Here is a 21,154-nt window from a genome sequence, read left to right as displayed (position 1 = left end):
ATCACAAATATATTGATGGGAGTGAAGGACCACCTGGCACATCAAGTGTGTGCAACATTCTCATGTCACTCCTAAACATCTTGTGATCTATATTTCTAGAACCCTGCCTCCTCTGTATTCATGCCCCAGGAAGTAATTTAAGGAGTGCACTTTAACCCCCTCTGCTCTAGACTTTGCAACTCTTGTTCCTGGAGCTACTCTCACTGTGAACCTCCTGTGGAGATCTAGCACTGTTTGGCAGTTTTGCTCCTGGTGATCTCCAGTAAGGATCTTCCTCTGCCATGGATGAGACCTTCAGAACTGGTGCCACTCTCTAATTGGGGCATCAAGAACTGGACACCAGGGGCCAAACCAACTAAAAAGAAGAATCACTCCAGACTACTCCAGACAATACGGTGGTGCCGGGTGGACTTGAGTGTGGGTCTGGAGCCGTGTGTTTGGGGCGTGCCTGGGTATGAGCAGTGGTCATTGGTAGATACCACCCTTAAGGCACACAGACCCCTGATGAGGGCATGAGTAGTCACAGAGGAGGAAAGTGTTTCTGGGGATATACCCTGCTTCATGAACTATGGTAGCTTGTTGGATCTATGCAGGGCAGGCTGCAAGGACGTGAGCAGACACACATGTTTCAGCAGTAGATGGGATGAGGTTTAAACTGCTCCTACAGGGAATCCATTACACAGATCCCTTGAGCTGCCATTGACTAAGGTACATTTCCCCCCTCCCCTCCACTACCCGCCCCATTTTTCACTTTCGTTCCAAGGTTTGATTGTAAAAAGGGATACGCTATTTTTAAATATAATTGCAGTCCTAGTTGTGTAGTTTGTCAAACCAGGGACTGTAAACTGCAGCAGGGTGTCCCGGTACCAGTTTACACAACTGGTCCCTGTGCTGGACTTGCATTGTTACTTCATTTCCTCAGTGGCCTGAAATCCTTTGAGCTCTTGATCATGTGCATGCTGTTGTGAGAGTTGTGTGTCCAGATCTCTTCAAATTGTTCAGGAACCGGGCCCTGGTTTGTCAGCAGCGCTGCTTCGCAACCACTAGTTGTGGGTTCTGGCTACCATGATGACCCATGAGTTTACTGAACAACCCCATGAACTTTAAGGGTTTATTACAAAATCAACTGATCTCGTAGGACGTACCAGAAATGTGCTCTGAATTCTAACACATACCAAGAAATAATTCTTTAGTTAAACAGTTAAAAATAAAAACGTCAAACTAGTTTTTTTTGTGGCTTTTCAACCGTGTTTTCTTTAGACTGGGTGTTCTGTTCATCCCACCTCTGTATGTTTTTGTCCTTGGAGCTCATTTAATGCAACATGCAATGTGGTGATTGCAAAATGGTTGAAGGTGTTCGTGTGCTGTTTGTTTTTCTTCCTGCATCTTTATTTGTCCAACCAGTCAAATGTTCTTAAAACGCCTCGCATTCTGGTAGCCTCCCTGGATATTTTGTTATGTCAGGATACCTTGTTGGGTAAACACTTATAACAAAGGTTTTGGGCGGTAACTGGTTGGTTGCCAAAGAAAGCCCTTTAATGCTGGGTGATAAAATTCCAGGGTTAAAGCCTGGAAAGCATTCCTGCTTTAATGGATGTCAAAATATTCCATTCCTCAAAGAATTAGGAGTAAATTATTTCCTTGATTTTAAACTGAAGATGTCTAGAGTTATGGAAGGTGTCGAGTGCAGTGCTCAACGTCATGCATTTTGGGTTTTGATCCAGTTTAAAAAGGTTCTGGTTTGGTGCATGACAATCTATTAACACGCTGTGTATGTACCAAATGCGCAATGCCACTAGGCTGTATCCACCATTACAGGGTGATGTTCATGGGAAACCATTGCCCATCCACTACTTTGAGACTGCTGCGGCGAGGTGATATTTTAAGCCCACTGCTATCTTTCAAAAGTCTTTACTTCCTGAATCCCCCTCTTTGCAATTCTCCCCCTCTTTGCAATTCTTTTACAGTTTACCTAGTCTTAAAATCACCCAAAGAGGCCTTGTAAGAAGAATGTTCAATGGTTCTAAGATTTTCACCTAAACATGTTTCCTTTCTCTCTGAAAATGTTCCCTAACTTAACGTAGGGAAGCATTTCTCCTGGAGACATGTAGGGAAAAGGCAGGCTGACATTAGTCAGACCTTTCTCCTCCCTAGATTTCTCTCAGAGGCAGCAGTTAGCCTCAACACATCACTAACTCTTCGTAGGCCAGTTCACAGCTTGTTTCAATCTGTATGAATTCTGTTTGAGTGTCTGCACTGAGATTTGGTCTTGATTGGTCATAAATAGTGATTCTTTTTTTCTCTTTTTTTAAGGTTTTCCAGTGACCGTAAACGGTGAAAAGGGAGAGGTTGGACCCGGATCACCCAACCTGCCAATGGCTGTCAGCCATGAGCGAACTAAGCTGCCAGTTCTGCTCAAAGCAGTGAACAGCAGGGCGGGGCCTGATTCCAGTGTTCGGGGCTGCAGCAAACCGTTTCACCGGCATCACAAGAGCGCGCTGATCCGGGCCTGCCAGCGGGTCCTGCTGAGGGAAAGGCGTCTCCGACGGCGTCGGCAGAGAGCGCTGCCATTTTACATGAGGTGCTTGGCAACCCCAGGCTGCATAACTCCAGAACAGGAAGCCACCCAAAAAGACAGACCGTGCGTTCTGAAGCTCACTGACCTCCCTCTGGCTCCAACTGGCCAGGATGCCTTTGCTGATAGGGTGGAGCAGGACCTGCAGGAGGCGGAGTCACTGGTGGGCGTGGCGGGGGAGGACACAGCCGAGCTGGAGGAGGAGCTGACCCTTGACCACATACTGGAAGTGGTTAACCAGTTGCATTACCACACCCACAAGGAGGAGGGAATTGAGGTGTGTTCTGCCTTCCTCTTGGGTTGCTGCCTCTACGGACAACTATGCCCACAGCACCACACCATTCTACCCTACCACTGGCAGCTCTGGCACACACCCACACAGAGCTGGGAAAGTGTGAGCGGAGATGCCCAGGAGATCTTAGAGAGACTTTACAGCGACCCTGCTAAGGTACACGTCCGAGCGACTTACCAGTAAGTGTATAACCCGTTCAGCTTCAGCTGTTGCGATTGTTTGATACAGGTGTACTGATTGCACCTGCAGTGGAAGTGCTTGTTCGCATGTGGTAGTGGGAATGCTATTCTGTGATGATACTGCTCTACTCTGTCACTGTTGGTGTGCTTCAAAGTTGCCACTGTTAGTAGTTGTACTGCCTGAGTCTGGTGGAGTTAGCTGTGGTTGTGTTGCTGTGTGTTTTCAGTGGGTGTCCTGCCCAGTGTGGGTTTAGTGTATAATGCAAAGTCTGGTAGTGTGAGCTGTGGGTATACTGCCCAGTCCTCACTTTGGTTATAATGCCCAGGACTGTCAATGTGAATTCTGGGTTGGCTTCTCAGTGCCGAAAATACTTGCAGCTGGGATACAGGTCTGGTTAGGATATTTATTTATTTATTATATTTAGAGGTTTTATATAGCGCTGGCTGGACCCAGGGGTATCAGAGCGCTTTACATCTTTGAGAGAAGAAGGTCAGTAAGACATGGGTCATACATAGCATAAATGAGTATAAACAACATATAAGTCTCCGCCAGACATATTTCAAAATGATAAATATGGGAAATCAGAACACCGAAAAGTGGGAGATGTGATAATCAAAAATAACCAGGCATACATTGAAAAGAGAGCCGGAAAATTGCAGAGGAGGATAGGGAGGTTGGTGGTCAGATTGGGTTTGTAAGGACGAGAGGAGGAAGGGCAGAAATGAGGGCAGACGGAGGACAAGGGAGGGAGGTGCAGGGAGGAGTGGGCATGCTGCGGAGAGCTGGTAGTGTTGGCGCTGAACAACGGCCCCACCAGACTGCCGGGGATGCCTGGTCTCACCCTGGAGATACCCATTAAGGGACCATCTCTCAGGGAAGCCAGGAAGGGTTTCGCAGCGGTCAAAGCGCCTTGGGACCCTACGGGTAAGTAGTGCGCTATATAAATGCCAATACACACACACACCATATGAGTAGTGTTAGAAGCAGGTATATTGTTTCAGGGCCGACTGAGTTAGATGTGTCTAAAGTGATAAGTTCAACTGGCTTAGTTAAAAGCTCACAACTGTTAGACGTATCTATTTGCAACAGAAACCTACTAATCTCAATTGGACAGAAACTTGGCATCACCTGAACATTGCTAAGCAAGATCCCATCCTGCCTCTACTAGTGCAGATGTTTGGTCATGGTTAGACTCTAGATTTCCTGCCTCTGTCTTCTGTGGCATACTGGAGTGTGCTGAGTAACTCCTCTTTGGGTGATTTGAAGCATGGCGGGGCACGGCCTCCAAGTACAGGCATTAGGACAAAACGTGCTGCAGGGATTCAACGCGAAGAGGGTGTGATGCTTCACTCTGAATAACTTGGTTTAATGTGACACCACAAACATTTTATTCCCAGGCATGAATAGCATGCACAATATGAACATTTCAGGTAGATTGAAACACCCTGTACCCTACCTGGCACACCCTAGGAAAGTCACAAGACTTGTTTTGGCAAAAGTGCCACCTACTTCTGTGGCCCTGGGGTCAGCACTTCCTAGAAAAACAACCATGGATGGGCTCAAACAGGGAGGCAAGTCAGTTCCCTAGAAGGACCTTTTGCCAGGGATCTACTTGGAGACTATCTGGAATCTCAGAGCGAAGACGAAAAATCATCATTGGCAAACAAAGCTCTTTATTCGGTACTGTAATAATAAGTAGACTCCGGACCGAAGCGTACCACCATATAGAGAAATAAGTACGCGTCCTGGGAGAAGTCTGGGAATTTTTATTTATGGCCAATACCAAAGAGGTCCCTAGAACGTAAGAAAACGAGTTTGTGTTTGCATGTGCTCTTTGTGAAAGGACAGATTTGCTCACCGTAAAATTAGCCAATGGCATAAGTGGGCTAAACCAGCGTGGCTCACGCTATATGCGTTGGTGGGCGGATTCCCATGTGATTGACACAACAACATATCAGTGGGTGAAGGTGGCTGCCTAAAAGCCCCTTTAAGTAAATTTATTATATATATAATTTTAGTACAATCAAAAAGTCTTGGCTAATTTCAAACCTTAAAAAAAAAACTGAAAAAATGGGATTCATGGCTTTTATGCTCAGCAATCGAAAATGAGCACTTAATATTGTTGACTAGACATGGACAGAAGTGTCATGTCTTTTAGGATAGTCCCATCAATGTATACCCCATCTTTACATACATTGTCCCATAAAAACGACAATAATCATTCTAAACATGTGACCTTTTACCTAGTAGCTTGCTCCTGTCTCCTTGACACCAGGCTCTAAATATTTTATCATAATCCCTGTACCTGGCGTAAATAAAAATGTCCCCAGGCACTGCAGATTTATTCTGTATAAGGGTCACCACTTTTTTCATCCTCGGCCAACAGCCAGCTGTGCATGATTGCACTGGTTTAGAAAAGCATCGGTGATTGTTTTCAAAACATTAGATTGTTTTCAAAACATCCATGGTTGTTTTAAAAACATATTGATTCTAGAAGAAACCCTGGAATGACCACTTTAGTATAAAAGACCCTCATTCCCCTGTACAAATTAGAGGCGCATTCCTTACAAACTGAGACGGGGGTCTTGCATGGTGAATCTTCGACTCACAGCGGTCGGATATCCCTTACAGGTTGTCATCCTTGATGCAGAGACGGGGTCCTTCGTTCTGAACCATCAGGTGAGCGGCTGGTTCTTCCCTGTGGGTTTCTTGGCACAGATAAACATAGCTATATGCATACACACCTACACATCCAGGTCAGGCTAGGTACATTTTAGCAAATTACTTGGGGCGCGCATTTTACGACTATGCAAGTGCTACTGTTTTGATCTGAACTGTATCTGTTCATCTTATTAGTACTATGGTAAAATTGTATCTACTATTCAACATATTGGTACTAGCAAAATCTTTTGTATGCTTCTGTCTCCGGATTGTCGCAACACGTTTGTTTTTACACCAGGCTGTCGCTGGACCAATACATTCTTATTGAAACGTCCCAATTGCCGTTCTGTGTGTTCTCGGAGAGAAAGACAGCACGAGAGTCTGAGCGAAACGTACTGTACTGTTTTCCACGATCCATGAGGAGTCAGGGTTGTCATGTTCAGTGGTTGCCAGAGACTACCTACACCACTGTAGAATACAGGGGGGTGGTAGCGGCATTGTAGAGCCAGCCCGGTCTAACGGCTGACCTATCCTGTGGGTGTGTCCGGAAGCGGTTGGGACACCAAGCCCTCAGTTTAGGTCTTCCAAAACGCGCAGGTCCTATGGGACTCCTAGGAAATACATGACAGAAGTGAATGCTTTATTTAAATCTCACTCTCCTATGCAGTGCTAGAAGTGTATGGATTGATCTCTTGATGATCCACCACTGAAAGCCTTTTTCAAACCTTCATATAGTGTGTGTCTTGACTGTCTGTGGGAGGTAGCCGTATAGAGGCACTAGAATTGGGACAGTGAGACCGTATAAGGTCCTGTCCGCCAGACAGCGGAATTGATCATTCAGTCCTAGGGCAGATTTAAAGTTTCTATTTTAGTCCATGAGATACAAATACAAACTGTAGATCAAATCCGCCATTTTTGCCAGATCTGCATTTGGGTTCAGTGACCTAAAAAAGAAGGTGGACTGTAATTTTCCAGTGGACGTCTGTGAAATTAGCAATTTGTGGGCAGTTTGTGAAGTTCATGAGTGGTTAGTTCTGATTGGTTCTTTCACTTGGCCATATTCTGGTTGGTTGAAAAGGTGACCCCTCCACCCCCTTATCTGTGCGCCGGAAATCAAATTCTCTTTCTGCCCTGGACCGCATGTTATGGTCATTGAGGGTTGAGGCAGCCCTAAGAAAAGCGGTCTTAGGAGTTTAGGCAGGAAAAACTGCCTTTGTTTTATTTTTCTGCCTTTAAAGGGAATATGGCCATTTTTACAGGAGAAAATGAGACTGTGCTGGTGAAAGCCGGCACCTAGGGATGAAGAAAACAGGATTAACCCCTTCGGTGCTCATGACGGAGCGGTTCTGTCATGAGCGCCGGTTGGGCTGTGCTTATGACGGAACCGTTCCGTCATGGCCCCGCCCGCTCAATAGAAAGTTCCGCACAGCTTGAAAATTTGTGCCGCGCTGAAGGTGTTAAGAGAGGCACTTCAACAAAAACTTGGGCAGTATGAGGAACTAATGCCCCCTCTGTGCGTGTTGTTTTTTTGTCTTGGCTCCTGTGATATTTGCTTCTCGGTTAGGGTTTTTCCGAGCACCTGTATGAATCTCTCTCCGTTAAGGAACCAGGTTATGCTCTGTGGTTCCTTGCTGTGAAGCTAGGTCCGTGTGTACCATCAGGACATGTTAGTTTGTTATTCCTGTTTTCCGAGTTATTTTCAGAACAGAGACAGATTAGTCATTTAACTATGAATAAGAACTTCTTTATTCAGTGACCTTCACTCGGCTGTCCAGCATTTCGGATATTTTCAGTGTCCGCTGTAAGATCCATTGCATGGGTTTCGATTTGATCAAGCGACCACAACAAGAAGTCTCACCAGAATAAGATAGCACTGTTGCCATGTAGGACACCTATGTACTTCCATCACAATGTTTGGCCTCATCCCTGCCTTTTGTTGCACTCTTAAACATAGATGCGTGTCCTGTATTTTCTCTGGCTGTCTTTGTCATTAGGCTGTTACCTAGTGTCTTGCTTGTAGAAAGTGCCCCTTTTTGATAGGGTTGCCCCCACTTTTTGCCTGATACCACATGTGATTTCGATTGGTAGTGCGCCTGGTCCCTGCTAACCAGGTCCCAGTGCCAGAGCTCTTTCCTAAAACGTTTCATAGCATCATCTTGCTATGAAATACTTTTTTTCTAGCACACCACAAAGTTTAAATGCTTGTAATGAACTGCATATAATTCTGAGTATCTCAGAATTAGGAATGCACAAATAAACTTTTATTTTTTTGCAATTCTGAAGTGTGATGGAAACAAGTATTTTAATACGATCAAAACAAATCACTAGGTGATGACATTTGCACACTGTTGGTGTGCTTTATAGTTTTATCCGGTATGTCTGCAAATGTAATGGTCGTTTTAATTGAAAATATCTTGTCCGTAATGCCAGTGTGCTACCACGCCATGCATACTCCACGAGACTCTACGTTACTCCAGTCTACGCCACTCCAATTCATTATTCCTGATCACTGCACTCTATTCAGAAAGCAACTTAAAACTTGGATATTTGACAAGTAATCCCCCCCCTTCTTCAAGCGCCTTGAGACCCTCGGGTATGTAGCGCGCTATACAAATCCTTTGACTTGACTTGACTCTATGCCACTCCACTCTCACTGCACTCTACTCCACACCACTTCACTCTATGCACCTCCACTTTACTGGGCACCACTCAACTTTGTCAATTAAGTCTACTCCACTTAGCTCCCCAGCTCTCTACACCACTCTGCACCGCGCCACTCCACTCTATACGACTCCGTGCCACACATGACTCTACAACACTGCCCTCTGCACTGCGGCAGTCTGTGCCAATACACTCCATGATGTACCACTCAACTCCACGCTTCTGCACTTTAGTCTGCACCATGCCACTCTAGTCTACGCCATTCTGCACCACTCTACTCCATGCCTCATCATTTTACACCACTCCATACCACACTACTGTGCAACACTACACTCTGCCAATACGTTCTACACAGAAACACTCTACTGTGTGCCACTCTACTGCACTTTACCCTGTACCACTCCACTTTAATTTGAAACAATCCACTTTACACCACTGCACTCTATGCCTCTCTACTCTGGACTGCTCCACTCAAAGCTGTGCCACTCTACGTACTGCACTCTATGCCACTCTATTCTGCCCTACTCTACCCCATGCCACTGCACTCTACACCTCCATACCCTAAACCACTGCAATCTACTCTGCACCCCATGCCACTATACGCTACGCCACTCAGCTCTGTATTGTTACACTCTGCGTCACTGCGCTGTATGCCACTATATTCTACTCTATGCCACTCTATATTATGGAACTGCACTCTACGCCACTCTACTCTATAACACTTCACTCCCTGCCACTGAACTTTGTGCCACTCTACTCTGCACCATGCGTCACTCGACTCAGGGTCACTCGGCTCACTCTACCCCACTGCACTGTACGCTGCACCAGTGCACTTTACGCCACTCTACTCTAAGCCACTGCACTTCACGCCACTCTAGTCTATCCTGCCCCCACATGAATCTATGCCACTACATTCTACGATGCTGTGACACTTCACTCCGACAGTCTATGCCAGCTTATGCCACTATGTGCTACTCCACATCACTCTCTTCTGTGTCACAAACTTTTAGCCATGCAGAACAGCATCTACGCTGGTGTATAACACGACTAAAACACATTGGGAAAGCCGATAACTCTTGCATAGGTGAGACCTATTGGATTTGCCAGTGCTCCTTGTAGCCTTGACTTCTGAGTGGTACCATATTTTTCTTGGGTGTTGAGATTAAGCACATGCTTGTGCACTCTGCCTGAAATAAGGATGCTGCAAGACGCCTTACCTGTGCCAGAATTCACTTACACCTCTGGCCTTTTCTGTTTCCCTGTGCTGCTGCTGCTGCACAGTGATCGTATTTGCCCCTTGCAGCATTTTATTCTGATTTGGATCGTTACATGCGCCAAACATGGAGTGGAGAAGTGTGGCTCAATGGTTAGAGAGGCAGACCCTGATGCAGAGGTCTAGCCCGGGACTAGGGTTCAATTCCCCACCTCGGCGGGTCTTGGGCTAAAAAATTCCACGGACCTGATAATTCTCGCCTCGGTGCCTATTCCAATCATGGAGTCCCACTCTGCAACTCTGGGCAATAGCTTGCTTAATCTCCACAACGGCCCCCACAACGCTAAGGATGCCTGGCCTCCACCTTGGGGGTGCCCAGGAGTGGACGCCTCACAGGGAAAGCCAGGATGGGTTCCACAGCGGTATTCGTACAAGCGCCTTGAGACCCTTGCGGGTGAGTAGTGCGCTATACAAGTATCAATTTACATTTACAATTTACATTTACATCAGAGCACGGACTATCACCGTCTGTGATTGACGATCGAAGTGTGACTCCTGCACTTGCAGGAATGTTTGAGCATGGCGGCCAATGGAATGCCCTGTCTGGGCTCGTGCATCTGTGATGTATGGCTACAGCTTCTTCCTGATACCTTGCACGTGGCCTCAGAGGCTGGGCATGTGGCATTCGTTTTACATTTACGTTCCATTAAATGCGGTCATGTTCTATTTGTCAACCATCGAAAATGGCCAACGTTACTTTCTTGGCCTGTGCGTAGGTTTCCTCACTGCTCAGGCATGTGATGGTGTTACTGCATCTGAAGAACTAGTTCCTCATTTGAATTGAGGAATTTATTTATTAGTTTCCGCTTATGCAATCAAACATTGTAACATAATGCAAAGAACAACGAACTCCCTTGGAACCTTCATATAAAATAGCCCCCTTGTAGTAGAAATAGAATATTTAAAAATATAATGTAGATTTTTTGCTCCTCATTTACTACCTTAACTTATTTACATGTGTTACTTGGGTTTACAGCTGCTATCCAACCTTGATCTGCTGCTGCTGTCTGTGCATTTCCGGCGCCTTTACCAGGGCTTGCAGTTCTTGTCGGTACCACCCCAGGGTGTCGCTCCTCAAATGGCAGGGACTATTGGCTTCTCCACTGAATGTGCAGATATTTTTCTTTCCAGGAAATGCACTTGTTGACGCCTATGAACGCCCTGCCCCTCTGCCCCACGTGCCTCAGATCTCGCTGTACACGCGGTGGCTCCCAGCATCAGCAAGCCCACACTTGCTCGCACATGCCTTTGCGTGTCCTGATCCGAGGGAGGGAGAGAGGGAGGGAATATATATATATATATATATATATATATATATATATATACATCAAATGTATTTTAAATGCTTGAGGCCATAATTTCCTCCACATTTTTATTATGTAATGTATCAATCACTCTGTATCTGGAGACTGTAACACCTTCCCCTTAGTCAGGGCACAAGTCCTAGTGTGGGGGGCTGACAATATGCAAATGACGTCACGTCCTGAATGTGTCCAGGTGTCTGAAAATTACACCGGGACACGTTCAGCTTATTTCTGTGGGGCCCAGCTTCTTGGCAGGGGGGACGGCGTCCTCCCTGTGAAAACAGTGGGGGGACGCCGTGTTTCTGCGTGCATCCCCGACTCGAGCCCTGCCCTTAGTGGGGTCCCTTTGAGTGGTATGTACCAGCAGTGGTGGTCATGGTATTGCCTACATGTTCCCTATAGTTTCAGCTACAGATCTGCTAGCGTTTTCGAGTGCGCGGATCCCCCAAACTGGCCCCTTTTATACTTCCTTTTAGGTGGTCCCCCAGTACCTGCTTTTCATCCTGCCCCTAGCATCCCAGGAACCACATTCTTTTGGAGTCGGCGTGATCAGGTCAGCGTGGCCTGTTAGTTTCACTTCCACATTACATTGTAAGGCGCTGTTAATTTGAGAGCTCTATACATCCTTGGCAACACATAAAAAAAAAATTAAAAATCACGGGAAAGTAATTTTCCAACTTGCATTGGAGTTGATTTATATTTTACTTTGGCGAAAAAAAGCAAAAATAACAAAATTTTTAGCTTAGAAAATTGTGAAGATGATAATGATGGATGGCTAGTTTAGTTGTCCGGCCAGTGGCCAGCCGTGGGAACAAGGGGGCTCTATTTGAGGGTGACGTCCTCTGCATTGCCAGTAAGGCACCAGTGTTTTTTTTACCTATGTTGGTGAAACTAAAAATGTACTTGCACTAATCTGTCCAGTTGTCCCCCAAAAAGTCAGTATTTCCCATTGTGTGGCACCTATGCACAGATCAAGAGGTGGTATTTTCTGTTATATTTCGCGTGCTGTTACGCTCTTGCCTCACCAATCCTGATGGGTACCGTACGTAGGCTGCAATCTTGCTCTTGCCTCACCAGCGTGGTTGGCACCAGGGGCTAACATGGTGTTCTTGCCCATCCATCATGGTAGGAGCACCCAAGTACTACCACTGTGCTCTTGCCTTACAAACCCTGATGGGTACAGTGGACTAAAAGCATGCTTTTGCCTCACCAACCTTGGTTGGTACCATAAGCTAACCTTGTACTCTTGCCCATCGAGCATGGTGGCAGCCATGTATGCTAATGCGCTCTTGCCTTAACAACTGTGGTAAGTACCATGTACTACTGCGCTCTTGCCAACCCTGATGGGTACTCTGGACTGGACTTCAAGCACGCTCTTGCCTCACCAACCGTGGTTGGTACCAAGAGATAACATTGTGCTCTTGTCCATCCAGCATGGTAAGTACCATATACTTATTAAGTATCAAAGGGAGAGTGAGGATTAGAGAGCTAGTCCTTTTCCCCTGGGTTAATATGTTAAATCAATGAGAGCTAGTCTATCCAGACGTGATATGAGACTCAAAGCTGTATGTTGTTAGTGATAAAAAGAAAAGTCATTTTTTTTTCTTTTTTATGAAGCCCGCACCCACCAACCTAGTTGGTGGCATGCTTCATCATTGGGCCCACCTGGTGACACTGAATGTCCCGGGTGTGCTACAACACCTGTGTTACAGTGGAGCAGGTATATTTACTGAGTGTGCAGTGATAGTGACGTGAAAGTGAAGTTTAAAAACTGTCCAGTGGTCCCATTACCCAAAGGAATTATCTTCAATGTTTGGGCCTCTGGCAGTAGTATAAGCAAGGCAATGGATGTAGGTGTAGTAGTATTAGGGGACTCCTGCATCCAGTGGGTGGTCTACATGTTTCAGCCAGGCCTTTAGTGTTAACTGGCTTTCTTCAGGATTTAGAAATGTATATGAAAAGTGTTATCTATTCTCACTATTGTGTGTAGATCGAGAAATGTGTTGCACATTCAGTGTTACCAGCTGGGCCCGATGATGAAGCATGCCACCAACTAGGTTGGTGAGTGAGGGCTTCATAAAAAGAAAAAATAATTTTCTTCATATCACGAACCACATACAGCTTTGAGTCTCATATCACGTCTTGATAGACTAGTTCTCATTGATTTAACACAGGTACCATGTACTGCCACTGTGCTCTTGCCTTACCAACCGCGGCCCCCTATCGTACTCTTGCCTCATTAATGGCGAGAGACAGATTATCCCGTTAGTATGAACAGAAGCGTCTTCTCTTAGCCTTATCACTGCCACACAGCGTTACACCCAACACCAGTGTGTGTTACCAGCCCGCTCTCCTGCGTTAACAAACGAGCCAGCATAATAGAGCAGAGAAACATTCTAAGACCAACCTATGAAACATGAACCATATCCCAGCTTCTCCCTGGATCACTAGTTCCACATAAGGCAGTGCAGCTTCGTGTGGCTGAATGGCTGGTATTGTTCTGAGCAGTGACTCTGTAGTTGGGCCTCCTGCCAGCTGGAGGATTCACAGAGGGAAGTGTAAGCTGAGCGGTGTCCCTGAGACTGAAGCCGACATCAGCTGCCGGCATGGGCTCTTTGTGCCTGCGCAGGCCGTGCCCACCTAGAGCGACACCCGTGCCCTCGACAGGACGGCGAAACTTGTGCCTGGAGTTCATTTATAACATTGTTGACTAATGTTCGTCTACACGAATTAAGATCTGTAACAATCATAATGCAACTGCAAAAAAGGCTACCAGAGCTCTGCCTATTTTTAGCTTGGTGCAAAAAACGCCAGCAGGACCTTTAAGACTGTGTATGGAATACAGGATTCCATGGGCAGTGCTTTCTTTTTTTTATAAACTTGTCTTCCACATTTGGAGACCAAACTTCAATTTTCTTTCCCTTTTAGTGTCTCCTATGATCTCTCCCTCTGCTCTCTTTGCCCAGATTGCTACTTCTGTAAAACACAATGACTGCACTGCCTTTTTTTTTCCATCACGATTTGAAAAATTTTAATCTGGAGGATTCCACGATTTGCACATGGCCAGGTCTAAACTTGGCATGGTGAGCAAAGGAATGATAGATTTAACCCAGATCTCTTGACTGGGGTTTGAATGTTTAATTTGTTCTGTATTCCATCCATCAAATGTGTGTCTTTTGATTTCAATTGCACCAGGTATGCCCAGATGTGGGTCCTGGGCTCACTGTGCCACTGGAATCAAGCTATCCTGGCTGAAGAGGGGATAAACCCCGAAACCGGTCCTAGGATGCTTGTTTCCGGTCCTAGAAGGACCTGGCCTGGCAGTTCGGGTTGGACTGTTGCCATGAAGCACAGGGTCAAGACTGATTTGCATATGGCCAGGTCTAAACTGGGGTGGCATGGTGAGCAAAGAAATGATGGATTTAGCCCAGATCTCTTGACTGGGGGGGGTGAATGTTTTGATTTGTTCTGCATACCGTCCATCAATTCTGTGTCTTTTGATCACATGTGCACAGCAGCCTAAAAACGAGTCCGCTTCAGTGCCTGGGATGGCCTAAATATATACACAAGGAAAAGGCTTTGCCTATGCTTGTGGCAGTGGAAGTCATTTGTTCTAAAATAATAGACAAGTAATAATAATAATAATAATACAGAATTTTGTATAGCACGAACAACTACCTCACGAGGAGGTGTCCCGGCGCTGTATATGTTTCAGGCTTCAGCCCTCAATATTCTGTGATAAAAATGTGCAGTGGCATACCATGTGAAAACAGGCCTTTCTAACATATATTGTTGACACTGATTCCATCACATTATCTTCAGAGTGGTGACTTCTAAAATAGTGCACATGATCTTGGGTTAAAATCAACAAAGGGCACTTTACCAAACAATACTCTGATCGTGTGCAAGTGATTGCATAGACAAAGCCCAATTTAATCTGACGTAGTCGTGTGTTCAAAAATTCTACAGTGATAATTAAAATTCAAGCCTTTATGCTTTTTTGCCTTTAACACACTTCTATACTTAATTCAGCAGCAAAAGATAGTTACATAATCGTTCATTAGGAAACGTTTTGGAACCTAGAAGTAGACTTCTAAAAGAAACAAGCATTTGCAATGCAATAGGTCTCGCATTTAGGAGAGTTTGAGCTATTGGCATTGTAAATGGCAATGCCTTTTATATAGGTTTTTAAAACAAATAAAAGGCATTGTCATTTACATTGCCAATAGCTCAAAGTCTCCTAAATGAGAGACCTATTGCATTGCAAATGCTGGTTGTTCTTGGGGTCACTCCCCCAGTTAGTCTGATGGGCAGATTCACTGCACAGGCTGGGTTTGAGATGCAGCATTCCACATCTTGTGCTCAGAGACATCACACATCGGTTTCACATCACCGACCTGTAGCCACAGAATGCTGCATTTAATAAAATAGACCTTGTTCATCTGACAAGCGTATTTCTAGGAGCACATTACAGTGCAAACGACAGAGTTAATAAGAGTAAGCGTGTTAACTTGCTCTGCACTCTGCTCTCTCTGCCCCTCAGGATCCGAGGAAGTGATTAAAGCCGACAGCTCGAACTGATGCTCGTGCCTGTCGGAAGCAGTCAGCCAGCATTGCCTCTTAACAGAGCAAAGTGACGCCGCTCTGCTGTCGGGTGATTTCTTTCCTCTTAGCAGGATTCACATTCCATGGGAATAATAGCTGAACCCGGTGCAGGGGTTGTAGGTAGCATTACTGCTGGCTGTGCTCAATACCTATTGTCTCTCACAGCTCTGTAAACTTTAATTGCAATTACAAACCAGTAATTAAATGCATCGGGAGTTATATTGCTGTGTTTTGGTAATGCATCTGACGCAGGATAGAGCCTCGAAATAGACATCTTGCAGTCTTAGCACACACTAGAACCAACAAGGCTTTACACTGCCGCTGAGATGCAGAGGGTCACAGGGTGCCAGGGTCGTCAGCACAGCTGGTACAGTTCAGTTAAGAATCCGTTAAGGTCGGCTTGTGGGAAATGATGCAGGAAGCAGCGGGGAGAGGTGGGAGGGAATTCCTTCTTCCGACCCCAAGCATGGATGCGTGTGTGCTTGGAGCTTGGGGAGCAGGATACTGAGCCGTGGCAGTGCTGCCATTCTCCCGGAGCACGGGCGCTGTATAAGGCCACACACTGCCTATATGAAAGGCTGGCACAGCTGAGAGCACCGACCCGACCTGTAAAGAAACCTTCAGTTCACTCCTCGCTAGTAATAGCACAAAAGACACGCATGTTTTACATGGGTTGCCAAGTAAGCGCCAAGAAAACCACTTCTGGTACATTGTCTAGCTCAGAGTTTGCAAGTGCCAACGGGTGCATAGCGCCTAGAGCTCTGCAGCGCTTCCGCTCCGGAACATCGGTTAGTGGCGGGCTAGGAATCTGTTACGGTCGGCTTGTGGGAAATGATGCAGGAAGCAGCGGGGGAGAGGTGGGAGGGAATTCCTCTCTGCGGCCCCAAGCATGGATGCGGTGTTTAGGTGCTGTGGGAGGGAAAGCGGTGCCTGAGTGCATAAATTTACAAAACAAGCATTGGCCGCGTGGCCGGGCCGGGAAAAATGAATTTTAAGAAAAAACAAGAATGAGTGTAATTCCTAATGGTCATGCTGCTACAAGGCTACTGTGCCTCCGGAACCGACCACCTTGAAGTAAAACATACACAAATGTGCCACTGTCCTTCTCAGACCATTGCTATTACAACAAGTTGCCGCCGCGCTGCCTGCGACGACCCGGAAGCGGTTGGGCAGCCGGCCAATCGCAGCGCGGCCCCAACCGGAAGTCCCGCCCCCATCGCAGCGCGAGAGAGAAGAGACTGTCCGAGAGAGGTGAGTGGGGGTGGGGTGTGCGCGTGTGTCTGTTGTAGTGTGTCTGTGCGTGCGTGTGTCTGTCTGCGCGTGTGTCTGTTAAAGGGGGGTGCGTGTGTGTGTATGGAGTGTGTGTATGTGCGCATGCGTGCGGGAGCCTTTGTGTGAATGCGAATAGCAGGCAGGGCGACGCGACGTGCGCGCTCACGAGCTGCAATCTCCAGGAGGACAGGCTCGTCACAGTCTGATGTCCACAATATTCCCAGAAAAGCGGCAACATAAGTTGTCTCGCATAGACAGCAAAAGCTTCGCTTTTGCTTTCGTCTAGGCGAGACCTAAAAAGTGGAACGAGTATTAAAATCTTAGTCATGAAGTTAGCTTATGAGTGTCTCATTGAGAAAAAATGAAGCTCTGTATATATTAACTGCTTATGGGGGGTCATGACTGGCACAGAAACACTTAACTCGAGAAAACAGAAGGCTTATTGTATATCACTACAAAGATATTTACTATAGGAGGGGAGTGACGTGTCCTGAGTTCCTTCTTGGTTCCCAAGCTGAGCTGCACAGCGGAGAGCAGGACAGAATGCCTTTGCTTCCCATCCCTACTGCCAATTTACATTTATTTAGTTTCTCTGTTACTCTTTTCTTTTGGTCTCTTCTTCTTCGGACCTTCTTTATTTAATAGTTTTGTAGGTATAGGAGCATGCCAGACTATTACAAGGTTTGGGAGGAAATGGAAAGAGAAGATCTAAATATAGGTAGTAAAGAAAGTGACGCCAATACCTTGCTTAGTATGAGGTTTCCAAATCTAACTTTCCATCATCTAAAGGGGGCTTCTGGCATGGCTCTCTCTGTAACTTGATGGCTTCCTGGAGCTTCACAGGTCGCAGCAGAGCTCTAAAATGAGTTGTTTTTAGAGTCTATGTTCTATCCCTGGTAATAGTTTTACATTTCGCCTAATGTGTCTGAGAGATCCACTTGAACTCTGAGCGTGAGACTCACGCACAAAGGGTGAGACTTGAGGTCTCTGCTCTCTTCTGCCCCAGCTCCGTCCCCTCCTCCTTCAGGCTCCCTTCTTGCCCTCGCTCCCCGTCCTTCTTCTGACCTGTTTCTCACCCCTCCCCAGCACTTCCTCCCTCCCTTGTTGGTGTTGAAGGCTAGGCATTAACTGGCCGTCGGAAGGAGGATAAACACAGCAGGGTCACTGGGGCTTTTTGTAATTCTGTAACAGAAACTTCTGCCAGACACGCATTATTCTGAGAAACAATGTGGAAACTCTTGTTACTAGTTCCAGCACGACCTCCGAGGTCGGATGTTTCCTTAGCACTGGCATTGTGTGACTCCATCCAGTCCTGCCCGGAAGTGCTCCCCGTGGCTTTTAATGTACCGGAAGTGCTCCCCAGAGGCCTTCCTTACCCGGAAGTGGGCCTCCGGGTGCGTTCATTGTCGGGGAATGCTGTCTGTCCGCTATGGTTTCAAGCTAAAACTCGGCCCTACCATTGGATTTAGAAATTGTAGGATGTCTTCTGGTGAAAATGTTTTCTGCTTTTTTACGCTGCCTGTGCAGACAAGCACCTGTTCTTTACACTGATTATTTGGTTGGAAAACGGATGATGTCATCGTTTGTATTAAAAAAAATCCCTTTAGTATCTTCCACTGTACCTGCTTTTCATACATGCCAACATTTTAGGACAGGGACGTGGGAGATTCAAAATTAAAAATCGGGAGAATGAACATTTCCCACTGACTTCTATTGTAGAAAATGCTATTTCAGGCGGAAGGCAGCTGAAATAAAGCCATTTTTGGCTTGAAAAATCGGTCGTCTCCCGCCTGAATCGGGTCTTTTGACATGTATGGCTTTGTTTAATAAAATCTCCTTGTGAACACCGGTGTGCGGTCTCACCAGTACATAGCGCACTATTTATTCTCTTTAACACACAGACAGCCCTGCCTCCTCGCAGAGGACGAGAATGGTAAAGTTCAAATGACGCGGGGGTGGCTGCGAATCCAAGCACTTTAATTGTTGTCCTGCAGGAGGATGCGGCTATAAATATAACCAGATCCCTGATTGGGACTTGGCTTCACCCTCGTTGAGTGCCAAGAATCCTTCTCCTCACCCTGATTGACCCAAAAAAAGAGGGAAGCCGTGCCTCCACCCCCCCTTCACCGGTGGTTTGCGCCGCCCGCCGGGTTCTTTCTCTGGATCTCAAGGCTTCGGGCTGGCAGGGACACGTTTCCAAGAGTGGGCTGGCAAGCGCGTGCTCCAGCGGTTCTCTCTAGGTACAAAATGTTCGTGTGGGACAGGATGGAAGCGGCGCTGCAGGCCCCCTCCCTGCCCGGGAGGCGTGCCTGCGCTCAGCTGACTTTCTGTGACTTTGCATAACCGACATGAAGGCAGATGTTGTCATTTTTGGTTCGGGCTCAGGGCCTGACTCATTCCATTCTCGCGCACTCACGGTGAATGGGGAAATCGTCAAAGTCGTCATATTTTACTGCACTCCACAAGGCTGTGAACACAGCGTGTGGCGTGTCGAGGCTGGCTTGCTAGCGTGACCAGATCTTGGAAACCAAAGCCTGGGACATTCTACAGACAGAGAAGTAGGACTGTAGTTTTGTAATGACGAAGGAAACCAAGCCAGTTCTGCCCTGGGACATATTCGCCCCCCTCTCTGTTCAGTCCACCCTCTGTCAAAGTTGGAACGTGCTAAATGTTCTGAAATTTAGTGAGACATTTGGCAAAAGCACCGAATTAGCCCAACAAATCCTGGATGCTTGGTCACCTTGTAGAATGCGGGAAACCCAACAGCTGGAACTTTCTTGCTTTAAGTTTTGGTCCCTAGCTGAAAAGTACCTGAAGCAATGCAGTCAGTCCAATGGCCAGAGAGCAGGGCTCCTATTTACCGTTTTCTTTAGGATACGCTTGTGCAGCGCACATGCTGATCTGCGATGCATGCTGTGATCTTGACTGTTGCTTTTTTGTTGTTGCTTATTTATATAGCGCAAAATCGACCTGAAGGAATTGGAGCGCTTTACATCAGCAGCAGTTACGTTACACAAGGACACATTCATTTTTTGGTAGGTGCAGCGAGATTAAGTGATTTGCCCAGAATCACAGGATGCTGGGCCTACGCCGAGGCTCGAACCTGGTTCCCCAGCTTCAGTCGGCAGCTCTAGCCCTAAGGCCACATCCTTTCCCTCCCATCTTTTCTATTCATTCCTGTCCCTGCCCTTCATAAATGCCTGCTTGTGTGTGGTGGTCATGCTTAATCGGCCCTGCCTTTTAGCGTGTCAGACCCTCCCAGCAGACTGCCCCTGCTACATGTGGTTTTACACTTTTTCAATTTAAATTCCTTTGTGCACTATTATTTTTTTAGGTCTGCCTTGGGCTTGTGTATCAGCACGGCGCCTGCTTCAGGGACGCCACGTTTGCATTTTCAAAGGAGTACATTTTCATCATCATCGGCGTGACTGCTGCCGCGCTTTATAACGTCTTTAGCAGTGTTTCATGTAGAGCACGTAGTCATTCTCTCCTCCATCACCCTTTCTTTACATCTTTAATCACTGCCCTTCTCCTCCATTACCTTCCCCCCTCCTTCATTACGCACAACCCGCCAGCCTTTTCTGTACCCTCCCACTCCACGCACTGCAGACATCGGCTGCTTTAACCCCTTCCATGCTGATGACGAACCCCAGCCGTCATGCACTACGGTGCTCGTGTGCTGATGAAGGCTGGGGTTCGTCACGGCCCGCCCCTGTTCGTGCTGTTTACAGCACACCAGGGGAATCGCGGCCGCAAGGAAGGGGTTAATTAGTGACCGCTTGTTTGAAGTTGTGCAACTCGGAAAGTGCTCATGTGCAACCTTCAGGAACTTCATTATTATTATTCGTACCCGTGCATTCAAACGGAACAGTTGAGCACTTTATTCAGACTCTTTCAGAGTGTCTCCATACCCACAGCGATGGGCACATTCCTAGCAGTGGCTCGAAGCAGCTTCTGCCTTGTAAAGCCAAGGTTCAACTCTCCTGAAGTGGGCACGGCTGCTGTGCAGCCATATTCCACAACACCGGAGAGCGGGCGCTGAGGCCAGCAGGTAGGAGGCTACAGAAAAGCACGGGGAGAGGCTGTTGTGAATGCATGCTGGCTGCTTTCACATTCTCTGTTACTGTAGATCAGGCATTTGAAAGAACATAAACCATGTATCCTCTGCTGGTTACTCCGAACATTTGCAATGAGTGCACATTGAGAAAGTTTTGAAGCAACTTCTCATTTAAAAAAAGATTGTTTATCTGTGCTCCCCACCTTTAAAAATACACAATATCAAATCACACAAGTGACTCCTCTGGGGGAATCTCAACTCCTTGAAAGAGAGA

At 46.6% G+C, this 21,154-nt stretch overlaps 1 protein-coding gene across 1 annotated transcript in view; it reads left to right on the top strand.

The window, feature by feature from the left end:
- The window catches only part of LOC147678618 (protein mono-ADP-ribosyltransferase TIPARP-like), a 68,445-nt gene that overhangs the window by 22,530 nt on the left and 24,761 nt on the right, over nt 1-21,154 (top strand). The window contains exon 2 of the mRNA XM_086946075.1: nt 2,314-3,046. Within this exon, the coding sequence (XP_086802201.1) occupies nt 2,376-3,046 (671 nt within the window). The 5' untranslated portion in view covers nt 2,314-2,375. The remainder of the gene's footprint in view (nt 1-2,313; nt 3,047-21,154) is intronic.

This window comes from Lissotriton vulgaris, chromosome 12 (assembly GCF_964263255.1).
Source record: "Lissotriton vulgaris chromosome 12, aLisVul1.2, whole genome shotgun sequence".
In the NCBI taxonomy this organism is placed as follows: Eukaryota; Metazoa; Chordata; class Amphibia; order Caudata; family Salamandridae; genus Lissotriton; species Lissotriton vulgaris.
Note: the sequence above shows the minus strand (reverse complement) of the source record. Positions and strands in the feature narration are given on the sequence as shown.